A 17695-nucleotide genomic window follows, 5' to 3' on the forward strand; every position below is an offset into this window, starting at 1 on the left:
GTTTTTCAAACCTCTTAGAAAACAAATGATGCAAAGAAGGAAAAAGTATATAGGTTTAAGAACATGTAATGCTTATTAGTAGGTAAAAAACTGGCCCCACATGTAGGTTTTTTTTTTAAATAGCTGACTTTTCAACTTGTACCATGTCTATTGACCTTACTTTATCTGATATATTCAAGGTGAAATGGGCCAAGCACATTTTGTATGATCAACATTTGATATTATCGCGTCCTATTTGCAATCTTCAACACCCACTTACTAAAAATCATCAACCACATGATTAGTGGTGGGATATAAAGATGAATGACCTAGTCTCTGCCTTTGGGGAGATCAGTCTAGTAAGGGAAGCAGACACAGAAAGAGATGATAAAACATGTAAAAACCGTAATAGTACAGGAGCGAAAGGTACCTCTTTGTGCCTAACCTATGTGACTGTTATAAAGGCGCTATTATAAGAGGAGATTTGAAAAAGAAAAGAGCTGTGATCACTGGAATAAGAAAGGACGTTTAAGGAAGTAACATAGCACTGACATGCTGTGTCATAGAGCATCACAGTGTAGGACAGAGAAATTAACAATAACTATGAAAAACAGAGGAAAAAAGTCTGGAAAAATGTCTGTCACCTATGATTCTGTCAATGTGACACTCGTAATCCTACTGTGGAGAGATGGGGAGAAATTACATCCAGGCCACGTCAGTTTCAGTGAAGTGGTTAAGACTTCAAGAGAATGAGATTTTGAGTTTCACTCTGTGCGCAGTAAAGCGCTTAAGTGCAGCACGATCTTCCACGCAAAGTAACGCTGTCATCCAGTTTAAGAATTAGAGGACTGGGCTGCAGTGTAGGCAGAGAATTCAAAATGGGAATGTAATCTGAGATATTATGTGAAACTTGGAAGCCATCAGGTTTTCTTGGTAGTTGGAGGCATTTAAGAAGACAGAGCAGAAAAGATTATTTTGACACAACTTGTTAACAGAACTGATGAAGGTGATACTAAAAAGGCACAGAGTTCGGCACGTGTGAGATACAAGGACAATGGTATCTTTTAGAAAAAGAGATGGAGGGTTTAGTGTTGGGAAGGGAGATGAAGCGAGGTTTTCATCCTGCTGGCAGTGTTCTGTTTTTTGATTTGGGAGATGATTATACAGGGTATTTGTTTGGCTATAATTCAGTGAGATACACATATCTTTATTGTGCACTTCTCTATAAGTGTTATGTTTTACAAAATTAAAATAATTGTAATGGAGGTAAGATGGTCCCATTCACTGCCTTCCCTCAGTCAATAAGTAGTTACTGTGGGTTATTTATGTGCCCCATTGGTATTCCACTGCTACCTCACTGGTCCTGGAGGCAGAAATGTAAAAAACTGACTCCGTAGACACGTCGGAATAAGACTGAAAATCTGATCAAATCCATACTGCAAGACGATCCCTACAGTGTTTCCTTGACATGAGTGACAGGGATACTGAGCAGTCAGTCAGCTGAACTTGCTCACCAGCTGAGTACTAACACTGCACACTAACTGTACAAAGAAGGGATTTGAATTTATGCCACCAAAAAATGTTTAGGGGCTCCTGGGTGGCTCAGTGGGTTAAGCCGCTGCCTTCGGCTCAGGTCATGATCTCAGGGTCCTGGGATCGAGCCCCGCATCGGATTCTCTGCTCAGCAGGGAGCCTGCTTCCCCCCATTCTCTCTGCCTGCCTCTCTGCCTACTTGTGATCTCTGTCTGTCAAATAAATAAATAAAATCTTTAAAAAAAATTATGTTTAATGTTTTAGATTTCTGTCAAACTGGACCACACTATTAATACTAAATTGTGGATATCAAGAACCTATCGCATCACTGAAGAATGAGTACTAAAATTCACCCTTATTCAAATTGCTCAAAGGCTTGGAATTTTTTCTTTAATGAAAAGAAAAAACTTAAAACAACACAAAACAAAAAACAGGGGTACTTGGGTGGCTCAGTTGGTTAAGTGTCTGCCTTCAGCTCAGGCCATGATTCCGGAGTCCCAGGATGGAGCGCCACATTGGGCTCCCTGCTCAGCGGGGAGTCTGCTCCTCCCTCTCCCTCTCCCCCTGCTCATGCTCTCATTCTCTTTCATGCTCTCAAATAAATAAAATCTTAAAAACAAAACAAAACAAAACAAAAAAAACCACAAACTTTATGTGGCAATTTGAACAACTTCCAAAATAAACAATATTTTCTGCCTTTGAAATTTTGAGACTGATATTAGGATTTAGATAGAAGATATTAATAAAACCACATTCTTACCAGATTGTTCTGTATCAAAAGAACCTTTAACTGCTAGATTAGTTTCATCTGCTAAGACTACACTTGGATTGGTTTCCAGATGCTGACTGGAAATGCCTTGTGATATATTTTTATTATTCTTTGATTTACCTGTTAAAAAGGGAACAGGGAAAAAAAATTAGTTAAATGATCAGAATAAAAATAAGCATCGGTTAATGCAGCCTGAGGGTGATTAAGCAAATGTTAAACTTTATGTTAAAATTATGGTCTTCTGGATGTTTTTAACATGTTGGCTTGTATATCATTGGCAAAAACAAAGATTTTTCCAACTGACCAGAGGTTCTTAAACTTCAGCCTATAGGAGAATCATCTGGAGAATCCATGAACTTGCCCTTTTAACATGTTCTCAGATGATGTTATATGCTGGTTTGGAGACTACACTTACAGAACCACTGCACAAGATCATAAAATTGAGGGCAATGCCAATCTCTTGTATCCCTTTAGTATTATCCAATTGTGTTTAGTGTAATGTATGTGTAGTAGTTGACCTCAACCTATTTCTGTTGACTGGCAATAATGCCAACAAAAAATACAAAATGTTCTCCATTTTTTACAGCTAAAGTTTATGGAAAAAATAACTCCCACCCCACTTTCATAGCCGTGTGTTTGCTTTGATGAAAATAGGACTTTTTTTCAGATACTCTGGGAACATTGCTTTAGTCTGGTTAAGGGACCAAAGAAATTGGAACTTTTTTCTTCTAACTGCCCTGGGATGGTCTCCTTACCATAGTCAAAGAGGTCGAAGAGTGCTTGAAACGCTGGATCGGACTCTGTTTGTTCCAGGATATCCTGTATTGCTTCCTCAGACATATGGATTTCACTCTGACAAAAAAAAAAGAGTGGTCCTGACTGAATTAGTATGTAGTGTAACACCGGCAAAATACCTAGAGGGCATATGACAGCTTTCATTTTTTATGAATTACTTCCTGCCACGAAAATTTCTTCGGATTTTAAAACTAGGGTCCTTTGAAACAAATAAAAACAACACTAAAAAGTAGAAAGTGAATGTTCCCTAATTCTACTTCCTAGAGTTAACTGCTTTGGTGGATATATTCCCCCAAATTAAAAGAAAATGAACATAGGAACTATAATTATGTGTGTATGTATAACTTCAGTACAGTCACACTATAAATTGTTTTTAAACTTGACATCCAGCACTAAGTTTACGGTGTGCAGTGTGATACCGTGATCTACATATGCTAAGAAATGACGACCACAATCAGTTTAGTTAACACCTATCATCTCATGCAGCTACAAAAACAAGAAATTTTTTTTATTTCCTTGTGAGAACTCTTAGGACCTACTCTCTTAACAATTTTCAAATATACCATACAGTGGTGTTAACTAGTCATCATGCTGTACATTACAGCCCAATACTTACTTAACTTTTAGCTAGAAGTCTCTGTTTTTGACCACCTTCATCCAATATCCCCATCCTTCAATGTTCTATCTCTGGTAACTACAAACCTGGCTTATTTTCCTATCAGCTTGGGTGACCTCTACATAAAGCTCGCCCCTGTTATCTATCTGCTTTGGTCTTTTAATCTTTAAATATTTTGCTCATTTACTTATCAGAGAGAGAGAGCAAGAGAGCGGCGAGCGCGCGCTCAAGGGGGCACAAGCAGGGGGAGTGACAGGCAAGGGGAGAAGCCAGACACAAGGCTCAATCCTAGGACCCTGGGAATGACCTGAGCCGAAGGCAGATGCTTCACCAACTGAGGCATCTGGGTGCCCCTAGTCTGTTCACATTTAAAAATGGCACATCAAAAGCTACCTGCAAACTCTTTGCCAATGGAGGGGGCTTGTCAATTACCATCTACACAGCAGAATTATCTTGCAGGACCATCTGTATTTTTAGTTTTTTTTCTTTTGATCAAGTGACATTTTGCTGGGCGAGTGTTTGTGGAGATAGTGTAAAACGCGGACAAGATTTAGAGGTTAACTACGACTTCCTCAATTTTGCACCCCATTTCCTGCTTGCAGCTGTCTCTACATTTGCTTTCAGAGCTACTGGTACTGAGCCTTATTCTTGTGGGCTTTTAAAATTGCCCTATACTGTCTCTTCTAATAGCAGGGTACAACACTAAATGTCTAATCCACTATCTATTTAAAAGAAATGAACCCCTTTGTAACAGGCTTTTTGTTTGCTAACTATGCCACTTTTAATCAGTTCCCAATGTTGGACATTACATAATACCACAGTGAAAATCTTTATCCAGGGATGTTATTTTTTTTTGTGGTAAATTCTTACTCATGCCAATTACTGAATCCACTGATAAATAGTCAAAGGATATACATATTTAAAATTTTGAGAACTGTTACCGAGTAGTCTTCCACAGACATTGCTAAGAATTCCTGTTCTGTGTAACAATGTGCAAGCTCTTACCAATAATGGGTAATACCAATTTTTAAGCATCATCATGCTATTAAATAAAAGTAATCTGTTCTCTTAATTCGTATTTATTACTGAGCTGAATATATTTCCGTATTTACTGGACATTTCAACTTTTTTGGGAAGTCAATATGATTCAAACAGAATGAAAGTGAACATGTTCTAAAACCACCAGTCAGGGACACCTGGGTGGCTCAGCTGATTGAGTATTTGACTCCTGATCTTGAGGTTGTGGGATTAAGCCCTCCCAGGCTCTGCACTGAGCATGGAGCCAGCTTGGGATTCTCTCTTTCCTTCTGCTCCCTGCTCCCCTACCCTGACTGGCTTACACACACTCTCTCTCTCTCTCACTCAAAAACAAACAAAACAGGGGCACCTGGGTGACTCAGTTGTTAAGCATCTGACTTCAGCTCATGTCATGATTCCAGGGTCCTGGCATCGAGCCCTGTGTCTGGCTCCCTGCTCAGCAGGAAGCCTGCTTTTCCCTCTCCCACTCCCCCTGCCTGTATTCCCTTTCTTGCTGTCAAATAAATAAAATTTTAAAAACAACAGAACAAAACCAAAACCAGCCCCCCTGCCAAAACCAACAAAAAACTTCCCCAAACAAACAAAAAACCCTAATGTGCAACCAAGGGGTAAAGGGTGCGCCCTACCCAAGGGCAGTCCGTAAAAATGTGCTGAAATTTCTCAACTTTACCAGCTATCAGGGTAAAACACAACCACCACCTGTGTTTCCTGTAAAAGTTGGGGTAAACAGATTTATGGATACTTCACACAAGAATGACATAGATTCTGAGCGAAAGCCTGGAGTAGTATGCCAGTAATGTAGCTCAGTAAAAATGTTTAATCCATTTCCATCAATTTTACATGAAGATAAAGTTTAAAAAAAATACAAAAAAGAAAGATGGAATAAAAAGCAGAAGTAGTAAATCTTTTCAGCTAAAACATTAGATTTCACAGAAGTTACAGTACTTTCTAGCTAGGGTCTTCATTTACTCTTATTCTAATAGTTGCGAGATTCAAAATTCTCAGTTTTCGTTATTTATAAAACATCCCACAATGCTGTATTCTTCAAGACTGGCAAGGCATACATTTGAATCCCATGAGACAGAAAACTCATAGAAGCAAAGAGTTAAAGTGGAACTTTCATGACGTGATAAAAACTTGGGAGTTTTTATAAAAATGCCCATAAAATGAGAAGAAAAAGTTGTTTGAAGTTAAAGAGCCAGTTCATTTTGATTATAGGAGCCGTCTAGGAGCCTAAACAACTATTTCTATATCCAGGAAGCTGAAAATTTACAGTAATGTAAATAATTTTGGGAACACAATATTACCAAATTATGAAATGGTGGACACAGTCTTATAAAAGTTAATGTTGGGCGCCTGAGTGGCTTAGTCATTAGGCGTCTGCCTCCGGCTCAGGTCCTGATCCCAGGGTCCTGGATGGAGTCCTGCATCGGGCTCCCTGCTCAGTGGGAAGCCTGTCTCTTCCTCTCTCACTTCCCCTGCTTGTGTTCCCTTTCTCACTGTCTGTCAAATAAATAAAATCTTAAAAAAAAAAAAGTTAATGTTGACAAAATGTACTTTTCTATTAAGTCACTTTATTCTCAACTTTAAAGATTAGGATCAAAAGAACCCTGAAATGAATGTTCCAAAGCTAAATGCACATCAATCTTCTAAATATTTTTAAAACTCAAGGTATAACTTACATAAATAAAATGCACACATCTTAAGTCCACAGCAATTGTTTTTTAAAAGATTTTATTTATTTGACAGACAGAGATCACAATTAGGCGGGGCAGGATTGGGGGAAGCAGGCTCCCCACTGAGCAGAGAGCCCAATGCAGGCCTTGATCCCAAGACCCTGGCATCATGACCTGAGCCCAAGGCAGAGGCTTAACCCACTGAGCCCCCCAGGCGCCCCAAGTCCATAGCAATTTTAAGGACCGTGTAACCACAGTGTGAAGTGGGGCAACTGGCTGTCTCAGTTGGTGGAAATGTGCTACTCTTGATTTTGGGGTTGAGTTCGAGCCCTTTGATAGCTGTAGAGATTACTTAAAAATAAAATCTTAAAAAAAAAAAAAAAAAAAAAGTAAAACATTTTTATCGCCCAAGAAAATCACACATCCAACAAAAGAAGAAAAAAAAAAATCACACATCTACACACACCATCCCTCCCCCCCTTTTTAGAGAATTAATCCTTCGGCAAATTACTACCCTCACCTCACTCAGTCAACAATTTCTGATTTCTATCAGCATAAATTTGTGTTGCCTGTTTTATAATGTTATACAAACGGAGGCACACTATATAAACACATTCTTTTTTAGTCTATCTTTGATCAACATATGTTCGAGGTTCAACCGCATTGTTATGTGTATTAGTTGCTTGGTTCTTTGCATTGTTCACCAGTACTCTGCGACTGCCAAAATCTGTTTATTCCTTTTTTGTTGATGGATATCCGGATTTAGTGTTTGTCTATTAGGAACAATGCTGTTACAAATATTCTTGTAGCTGTCTTTCTTATAAACATATGTGAACATATTTATTTCTTTTGGGTAAAATCCCAATAATTGCCAGATCGTAAGGAAAGTGTACAGGTGTACACATAACTTTGTTAACTATCAGTTTTCAGAACAGGTGTACCATTTCAGAAGTTCCTATCAGCAATTTTTCAGGGTTCCAGTTGTTTCATATCCTTGTCAACATCTGGTATTGTCAGATCATTAACTTTCAGCCACTGTAGTGAATGTGAAACAGTATCTCACTGTATTCTTAGCTTTCAATTCCCAAATGACAAATAACATTTTTTCATGGGCTTGGTGGTCATTCCTCTATCTTCTTTTGTCTGGTCCAGTCTTTTACCCTTTTATTAGAATGGGTGGCTTAGCTTTTTACTATTGATTTGTGGGAGCTCCTTCTGTACTTTGGGTAAAAATTTTTGTATTATGAGTATTTTCTCCAAGTTGTTGGTGGTTTGACTTTTAATTTTTTGTTAATGATGATTTTAACAAGCAAGTATTTTAAGTTTTAAGAAAGCTTTTTTTTTTTTTTTTAAACAGTGATTTGTGTAACTTAAGAACTCTTACCTACTCCAAGACTTGTAAATACTTTTAAAATTCCACCTCACCTATTTATACAACTGGCTTACTACTTCTCAATGAATCTGATGTTTTTACTCCTCAGTGGGGCAATTTCTTTTGCTGTTCTTTTAAAAAGTTATTTAAATCTGAATTTTTAACTTTTCCCAAATGTGAAATACTAGAAAGCAAAAGCAGAGGGTTGTGTCTTCTCTTTTCTATAATTTCTCATAGTATTTAACACAGTTCTTTGATTATGGGAGTATCTGATGTTTGTGGAGAAAATATAAACAAGCAATTAAAGACTGTAAAAATTCAGAATAGGGTGTATTCATCTGTTAAACATTAAGACAGGAGAAGTTTTTAAAAAGAAGTACTGGTAGATATTTTAAAGTCGCTTAAAAAAGTTTGTCATATTTTGTTAAATTTACTGAACTGAAATTCACTATGGGAAAAGGTAGCAAAAAAAATTTTTTTTAAGTATTCTGAAGGAATAGACCAAAAACCAAAAAATTAAAATAATAATAATAAAAAAATTCAGTGGTTTTACCTAGAATTCACCTGAAAGCAAATCTGCTACAGTGAATTCACCTGGTGGGCATGGCAACAAGAATGGGTCACACCGTCCAAGAGTCCGAGTCAAAGGATGTGTCGCCATCACAAACTCGGCTGTTCTTGAGGAAGGTTGTGTGCACACAAACAAATCTTTTTTTTTTTTTAAACACATGAACAAATATTAAAGATAAATTGTGAAATTCTTCCTTTACCAGCTGATGCTCTTCCATCTTCACTATCCCTGAGTAGCAACAGTGACTGTGGTCCCATCTTCCTTCTCTTGGCAGTAAACGTCACACAATTTATTCATTTAGTTAGTAACCTTTCTTTTTTAAAGTGTCTTGTTCATTTTACTTGGATTCATTATATATCTTTAACATTTAATTTCATCGTTTCCTCACATTATTATACAGTCTGTAGCAATGTAAAAGAAATGCAATTTATACTTATGTTATACCGTATTGTTGCTAGCTGCCCACAAACATATCCCCCGCTCATGTTGTATGGCTAGAGTAAAGTGTTTTACTGGTATATGGAAGAATTAGTGATAGTAGATGGGTTAGAGATGTCTTATAATTTTTACCATTTAAATATATAATTTAAATACTGATTATTGGAGAATAATACATTTTCAAGAACAGATTACATTTATATTTGGATAATGAAGGAAATCTCTATCTAAAATTATTATCTTAAATAATCTCATACATCTGTTGGCAATTTCTTTTTTTTTGGTTAAGATTTTATTATTACTTTTTTTAAGTAATCTCTATACCCAACATGGAGCTCGAATTTATAGCCCCAAGATCAAGAGGCGCATGCTATACTGACTGAGCCAGGCATGCGCTTCTTGGCAATGGTTTTGAAATAAAACCAAAATACCATCAGTTTTAACTACGAGTATATGCACTACACACACACCCCCTAACCTATACCTGGAGTCCCAGGAGTTCGTCAATTGAAGTCTCTGGTTCCGCAGGGTTGCTCTCTGTTTGCTTGGGCATTTGTGCAATATTGTTGTCGCTGTAATACAGAAAGGAAAATTTTAACCAGTCTCTCAAAATTAGGTGAAAACGATTAGGCATCATCAACACACACACAGCTTACCTTGTCAAAAATTTATTAATGTTTTCTGCAAGCTTTTCTTGAAGAGATTTGTTACTTAGTATTTTTTCTCGTGCATTTTCAATAACCATTTGCTGGAAAAGAAAATCAATATTAGTAAAAGAATAGGGGAGAGCTTCTAGTGAACAGACGCTAGTTTTAACAAATCTAGGTGGAAATTCAGAAGTTACAGTGGGTGGCTACCATTGTATTCATGCTCGAATACTACACTTCACAAGTGTTTTCACAGATCCTTCACCAACTCTTCCTTCACTGATTACAAAACACAGCTCCAAACCCAAACTTTTCATACAAGGTTTTTAAAAAGCTGATGCTAGTAAAATGCCCTATTATGTTGCATAATCCAGCATCCACAATGTATTTACAGGTCCCTAAACTGCTTCTTACTTGGTACATCTGCACACGCTACCTATTCTAAATGGACGGTCTCCTCCTCATACATTTTACTACTCTCTATCCCAAGGCAATTACCCTGCAGTTTTACAGAAATACTGTAACACACAAATGCTACACACACACACACACACACACACACACACACACACACATAAATACCAATATTTTAAAACTTAGGAATATCTCAGACTGCAAAGTTTGGTAAGGTCACTTACTTTTTCTACTGCAAATGCATTTGGATCCTGGAAATTCCTTATCGTTGAATGAGGCCCAGATAAAGTGTTACTTTTCCTCTGAGATTCACTGAAACACATTTCAGAGCTTGTCTTTTAAATAGTATAAAAAACAGATTCAATGATAATTATATATATAGATATAAATCTTAAGATCATGGAAGAACAGGTATTTTCCCTCTTTGTGGTAACAACAAAGCTTTGGCTAGAGTAGAAAACCATTCTACGCTTGTATTAACAAGAAATAAATCTCAAGTCCAGCTTCACCACTTACTATGTGGTCTGTAGCAAGGTAAGTGTTTTTTTTGTTTTTTAAAAGATTTTATGTATTTATTTGACAGAGAGAGAGACCACAAGCATGGGGAGCAGCAGGTAGAAGGAAAGGGAGAAGCAGGTTCTCTGAAGAGCAGGAAGCCCAGTTCTGACTATTTGACCTACTTTACAACAGGGTAAGATCAACTGCATTATTGGGTTTATTAAAGAATTGAATAAAATGAAGTATATGTAAAAACTATTAAAAAAATTTTTTTTTGAAATAGAGGAGGAGAGAGAATTTTTTTTTTGGCAGTTTACTATAATTGTTAATATCTTTCTTGGCAATTTTTAAAAATTTAAATTCAATTAATTAACATATTATATATTATTAGTTTCAGATGAAGAGTTTGGTGACTCAGTCTTAAATAACACCCAGAGCTCATTACATCATGTGCTCTCCTTAAGGCCTGTCACCCAGATACTCCATCTCCCCACCCACATCCCTTCCAACAACGCTCAGTTTGTTTCCTAGGATTAAGAGTCTCTTATGGTTGGGGCGCCTGGGTGGCTCAGTGGGTTGAGCCTCTGCCTTCGGCTTGGGTCATGATCTCAGGGTCTTGGGATCGAAACCCGCATCGGGCTATCTGCTTGGCGAGGAGCCTGTTTCCTCCTCTCTCAATCTCTGCCTGCCTCTCTGCCTACTTGTGGTCTCTCTCTCTCTCTCTGTCAAATAAATAAATAAATAATCTTAAAAAAAAAAAAAGTCTCTTATGGTTTGTCTCAGTCTCTGATTTCATCTTGTTTTATTATTCCCTCCCTTCCCCTATGATTCTGTTTTGTTTCTTAAACCCAACATAAGACTGAGATCATATGAAAATTATCTTTCTGATTGATTTACTTCCCTTAGCAGAGAGAATCATAAGCAGGCTCCAAACCCAGCACAGGGCCCGACATGGGTCTCGATCTCATGACCCTGCAATCACTACCTGAGCTGAAATCAAGAGTCCGACACTTAATCAACTAAGCTACCCAGGTGCCCCTGTGTACAGACTTTATAAAAAAGCCAAGGTTTTTATAAAGGTTAGATACTGTCATAGTTGTTTGATTATTAAAACAATAAAGGCTTGAATGAGAGACAACCAATTTTAAAAACTCTAACAAAAATATCCATGGCATGGCAGTTTTAAGAAATCAGAAAAAGCATTTAAAAACTATTATCTCTCTTTTCTGAAATACCCTTCAAACAAAGACACATAGATTAAACCAGAAAGAACTCTGCTCTCTAAGACTCCCTGAAAAAATTTCTGACTTTAAGACTTGAAATATGTGTTTGTGGAAATGCTAGTATTATTCCTATTTATTTAAAAAATAACAATCATTTAAAAAAATCTGAGATACTACCAATTTTAAGACATATTTTTATCTACTATTACAAAAAACCACTTCCAATGAAAGAGTAATAAGCCACTGATTAGAAGATACAACCTGATTTTAGGGAAGTTAAAATATGAAAAAAAAAATGCATTTAAGAATGGATATAATATAAACAGCCTGAGGAGCTGAATCCATTCCTGTTCCTTTATTCATAACGTAAATATGGTGGTGTAATTCTTTAATTTTAGTGGTTATCAGAAACTCATCCTTTCAAAATGCATTTACCTTTTGCGTCTAGCCGGAGACATGACTGTGGTCTGCGTTTTCTTTTCCTGAGGAGTAGGAATGATATTTAAAGCCTCTCCAGCTGTATTTCAAGAAAACAAAGCATTAAGTCAAGGACACAGAACAGTTTTCTAAGTGTGAATTAATGGAATAAGAAGCATTACAAAATGACTATTATTTTTTATTAAACTAAGCATATACTGAATGCTTTACTATGTGCTAGGCACTGTAAAATAAGATGAGTAAAATACACTATGACTTCAAGTTTCATACAGTACGGGTACAGGACAGTCTCAATAAAAAATAACGTGGAAGGACAGAGGAACTGCTTTGTGTACACTACAGTGTGTGTATAGTAAGTGCTTTGACCCAGAGGTGTAAACAAGGTTGGAGGAAAGATGCAATTGAGGAAGGACGTAACTGATGGTGAAAAATTTTAGCTGCACAGAAGAGAAAGAAGACTGGTCTAAGAATTCTGTAAGAGAGCTGGCTCCTGAATTTTTATCCCAACGCTGTTATTAACTAGCTTTTGCTCCTTCCTATCATGCGTTTTCAATAGTTTCAAGTATACAACAATCAAGATACACTGCTTGGTGTCTAAGTTCATGCCTAGCTCTCAGCTTCACAGAAATAGGAGGGATTTGCAATATGCAGAGATGGGGGCGTACTGGAGGAACATTCCTCACTACAGAACAGACTGGCATGAACAAAGTTATGGAGGTCAGATGTACTGTGTGTTCCTTTAAAATCAAACAGAACAAGAGTCTTTTCTATCCTGCGATTAGAAGAGAAATAAGAATCCTAGATTAAAATGTCTCATTAAGTATAGCAATATGCTTACTTGAAGGCAAACCTACCCAAAGTGTGTTCTACTTTCAGGCTTTGTCTTTTTTTTTCCTATAATTTTATAAAATGAGTATAGAAGTGCAGCATATCATCGATTCATATGATCGGACTAAAAACAAAATTTCAGAGAAGAAAATTTAAACTTACTGGCAGCTGTGTCTTGTGACTGTGAATGGTTGACCACTAGAAAATTGGACCTCAAAGGCGCTGCAATCTGGCCAGCTGGCCGGATAACCTGCACAGCTGCTGGAGGAGGAGGAGGAGGAGGAGGAGGAGGCGGCGGGGGAGGAGCAGTAGCGCACTGTCCTGAAAGATACGCTAAAGTCAGCAACTCTGAATTCATGGGAGCTGCTTGAGCCGCAAGCCTTCTCTGTCGTTTGATTTCTGCAATTCCACTTCTTGTTCGGACTGAAACACATGAGTATTTAATATGTTAACTGTCAGAGTACTCTGGGCAATTTTAACAAGTCTATGTAATACTCCTACTATTTAACATCTGAAATCTACAGATTAGGGAAAAAAAAAAAAAACCCTTAAAAGTATCAACTAAGTTTATGATAAAATTACATAATTTCCTGTGAAACAAACTGAAGTGAGTACAGCTGCCCCGTGTACAGCACAGGGGTTAAGAGCACCGACTCTGTACTTTTGAGAATGCAACTTAGGACTCCCCTGAAACCTAAGAGCCTACTGTTGAACAGAAGCCGTGCCAATAACCAACAGCTGACTAACACATATTTGGCACATTATATTGTGTTCTTATAATAAAGCAATGTAGAGAAAACAAAATGTTAATAAAATCATAGGAAGGGAAAATACATTACACTCCTGTATTTACAAAAAAAAGTATGAATAACTAGACCCACGCCGTTCAAAGCACTGTGGTTTGAGAGTCATCTGTACACACAAACTTTATAAATCTATGAGTGTATTTCTTCTGCAATAATTCATACTGATAATACTTCTACAAATTAAGAAACAAACCTATGAAGTGAGAATTAAGAAGATGTGAATAAATAAGAACCAATGAGAAAAAATAGGGAGTATTTCAAATGCTTATTTCTGCAATAAATGAAAACACTTCCTTTTATGATAGTAACTGTACTTAGAAGAGCAGTAGTTTAAACAAAATAGATACTTAGCACAAATGTACTGTTTATTTTTTTTTTTAAATTTGACAGAGAGATCACCAGTAGGCAGAGAGGAAGGTAGAGAGAGAGGGGGAAGCAGGTTCCCCTCTGACAGAGAGCCCCATGCAGGGCTTCATCCCAGGACCTGAGTTCATGACCTGAGCCGAAGGCAGAGGCTTAACCCACTAAGCCACCCAGGTGCCCCCCCACAACCAAAATGTACCGTTAATGAAAATGTCCATTTGACAGTTTAAGTTTGAATAATTCTGAACGTTATTTATAGTTTAAAATTGAATACCAACCTCTCTGATTAGCAACAAACCCTGGGGAACTTTGCATGCTCCTAACAAATAAAACAAAATAGTTAGACATTAAAAAATTTCTGCTGCCAAGACATACTCTAATTTAGTAACAGTCAGACCTGAATAAACAGAATGAAAAGGTAATAGATCTCTCTCAGACAAAAAAGACAAGCTTATTTTTTTGAGGGGTGACCAAATCTTACTTGCTTTAGAAGTGGCATGTAAGTACTCACGCACATCTGACTTTAGCCATCAAGCTTCTATTCAGTGCAGTATGCATTGGAGAGCTTTAACATCCCATTAAGGATTTGACTTGACTTTAGGAAGTAAATGTATTTAAGAAAGCTATGTATAAAATTTTATAGTTATTACTTTTACCACTAGAGATATCTTCCCAGAGAAATTGATTTCACATAGGACTCTATAAATACTTCAAAATCCCTAAGTTAATTTATTAAATTTATCAAATTTATTACTATAAAACTGTTCTATCCAGCCTCTAATAAGAGAAAAAAGCAAACATACAGCTCACAATATAAGGTGATTCTCCCTTTATAATGGTTACCCAATCACAGACACTACTATCTTCCTGGGAAATCTGATGAGTCTCTACCAATAGGAACAACAAAACTTACCAAACTGATTAAGCATTTTTTTTACAGAAAAGATTTCTTATTTGAGAGACAGAAAGAAAGAAAAGCAGACTCCTAGCTGAGCAGAGAGAGCTTGATGTGCGCTTGATCCCAGGACCCTGAGATCATGACCTTGAGCCAAAGGCAGATGCTTAACCGACTAAGCCACCCAGCTGTCCCTGAATAAGCATTTTTAAGAAGCACCAATCAACCTGGAGAATAACTCGCTAAGAGCCTTTTATTTTTATGTAGTATCTTGTCAATAAGATATCTCAGTAACTTATAAATATTTACAGGTATTAATTAAATTTTGAATGTCTTTTTTTAGAAACTTTTTAAAAAAAATATTTATTTACTTGACAGGGAGAGAGATCACAAGTAGGAAGACCGGCAGGCAGAGAGAGGGGGGGGAAGCAGTTTCTCTGATGCGGGGCTCAATCCCAGGACCCTGGGATCATGACCTGAGCCGAAGGCAGAGGCTTTAACCCACTGAGCCATCCAGGTACCTCTGAATGTCTTTTTAAAAATTTTTCTAAAAATTTTTATTTATTTATTCAGAGAGAGAGACTGAGCAGGGGGAGAGGCAGAACGGAGAGAATCTCAAAATCTCCCTGTTGAGGCGGGAGCCCAAACCCCTGACCTTGAGATCATAATCTGAGCAGCAATCAAAAGCTGGATGCTTAACTGACGGAACCAACCAGGTGCCCCAGATTATCAATGTTTTTGAAGATTATTTGAAAGAGAAGAAATGAATTGAAAAGGGGGGAAAAAGGTAAGACTATCAAATAAGATGTAGTACAAAGCTGAACAGAAAGCGTTTGGAGTCATTTTAGCAGTTTAAACTGAGAAAGGAAATTGAGGAGGGTGTGTGTGTGTGTGTTAAAGATTTATTTTACAGAGAGAAAGGGAGCAAGAGCAGGAGGCACAGAGGGACAGTTCCAAGCAGATTCCCTGCTGAGTGCAGAGCCCTGAGTGGGGCTTGATCTCACAACCTGAGCTGAAACCAAGGGCTGGATGCTCAACCGACGAAGCCATCCAGGTGCCCAGAGAACCTGCTGAATTTATGTCCGGTATTCACTGGTAGCTCTGGGAGAAAGGGTAGAAAGTTCCAGTTTTTATACTAGATTCTAAAGTTAAATAAGAGATGTTATAACTGATACCAGTAAGGACTGGCATCCAAGGACGCCAAAACTGGAATTCCAAGGCCATGACCTAGGTAAACGGTGGGCACTGCTACCATGAGGAAATTCTCAATTAAAGATTCAAAAAGTAGAATTATTATTCAAGCTTGTTTCTTTATAGGGCATGAACCAATGAGGCATGAATTCAACACATCAATTCTTTGCATGAGTAATGAAGATGAAACTATGTGAGGGAATTCACACAAGACTGGCATTAGATTTGTATTCTAGCCAGAGATCTGCCTCTAACTTGCTATGGGAACCTGGAAATGTCATTAAACATCTGTAAATCTCAATTTCTTTCTCTCTCTCTTTTTTTTAAGATTATTTATTTATTTGACAGAGATCAGAAGTAGGCAGAGAGGCAGAGAGAGAGGGGGGGGAAGCGGGGTCCCTGCTAAGCAGAGAGCCCCATATGGGGCTCAATCTCAGGACCCTGAAATCACGACCTGAACTGAAAGGCAGAGGCTTAACCCACTGAACCACCCAGGCGCCCACCTCCCCCCACTTTTTAAAGACTTATTTATTTGCTAGAGAACGAGCAAGTGGGAGTACAAACAGGGGTAGCAGCAAGCAGAGGGAGAAGCAGAGTAAGCAGCCTGATTCGGGACTTGATCCCAGGACCCCGGCATCATGACCTGAGCTGATGGCAGCCACTTAACCAAATGAGCCACCCAGATGTACCTCAATGTCCTGATTTCTAAAGATTTTATTCAAGTAGGCATTTTATGGCAAATTATTCCAATAAAAACCAAATGAATATCAATAATCTCTAGGGTAAATTTTAAAATTAGATCAGTATCACAGAAATGCACTGTGTGGGTCATAAGAAGATTTAAACCTGAATAGCTTCCTACATGTGTTTGTGTTCCAAAATCATGCATGTTCTGATAAGCTTACTATACAGGCTTTTTATTACCTGATCTGAGAAAGTGTATGGTCTAACTTCTTCCATAGAGATGACATAATTGCTGGGACATCATTTGATGTTTCTAGATCATAAGAAGAAAAGTTTCTTAATTTCACCCCTTGATTTAGACACAAAATGAACAAAGAAAACAAACTTTTCTTTCAGCTGTTGACATGTTGGAAACTAAGAAATAAGCCTCTTTTGTAATATAACCTGCAAAGCTATAAATGAGATTGCCTTCTTTTCTTAAGCCATTGAGTATCAGATGCAATAGGAGTGGAAATGGAAATTTCTAAAGCCTCTGAAGTTTTTATAGATTAACTTTATACCGTCTTTGTATTAAAAAAAAAAAGAATTTTTTTTAATGATTTTTAAGTAATCTCTGCTTTCAACATGGGGTTCAATCTCACATCCCTGAGATCGAGTACGGCATGCTCTACCAACTGTGCCAGTCAGGTGCCACCCCAAAAAGACAAACTACCTTAAATACATTATATTTGACCTCATGTTTTATTTTAAAGTTAATAATCTGATTTATAATAAATACCATAAAGGTTATGCAAACTCCTTGGACTATGGAAATTATTTTGTTACAACCTATGTTTTTATGTCCATATCACTGTGACTGCTCAGCAACCACTTAATGAAAGCCCCACCAGTTACTATTTTTAGGAGTTACAGGTAAAATTC

At 37.4% G+C, this 17695-nt stretch overlaps 1 protein-coding gene across 11 annotated transcripts in view; it reads right to left on the reverse strand.

Moving 5' to 3' along the window:
* The window catches only part of LOC101674547 (protein NPAT), a 69813-nt gene that overhangs the window by 28531 nt on the left and 23587 nt on the right, over positions 1–17695 (reverse strand). For 10 of the 11 annotated variants that reach the window (XR_001181519.2, XR_006605956.1, XR_001181518.2 and 7 more), the window contains exons 4-12: positions 17015–17087; positions 14283–14323; positions 12998–13258; positions 12005–12086; positions 10073–10160; positions 9444–9535; positions 9272–9359; positions 3037–3133; positions 2273–2401 (exon numbers count right to left, since the gene is read on the reverse strand). Coding sequence is in view for 3 of the 11 variants with exons in the window: in XM_004764407.3 (XP_004764464.1) it covers positions 2273–2401; positions 3037–3133; positions 9272–9359; positions 9444–9535; positions 10073–10160; positions 12005–12086; positions 12998–13258; positions 14283–14323; positions 17015–17087 (951 nt within the window). In the remaining 8 variants the exon portion in view is untranslated. The remainder of the gene's footprint in view (positions 1–2272; positions 2402–3036; positions 3134–9271; positions 9360–9443; positions 9536–10072; positions 10161–12004; positions 12087–12997; positions 13259–14282; positions 14324–17014; positions 17088–17695) is intronic. The other variant, XM_004764406.3, reaches the window with a different exon arrangement.

This window comes from Mustela putorius, unplaced genomic scaffold, assembly GCF_011764305.1.
Source record: "Mustela putorius furo isolate JIRA1106 unplaced genomic scaffold, ASM1176430v1.1 tig00000198_pilon_pilon_pilon, whole genome shotgun sequence".
Classification (NCBI taxonomy): Eukaryota; Metazoa; Chordata; class Mammalia; order Carnivora; family Mustelidae; genus Mustela; species Mustela putorius.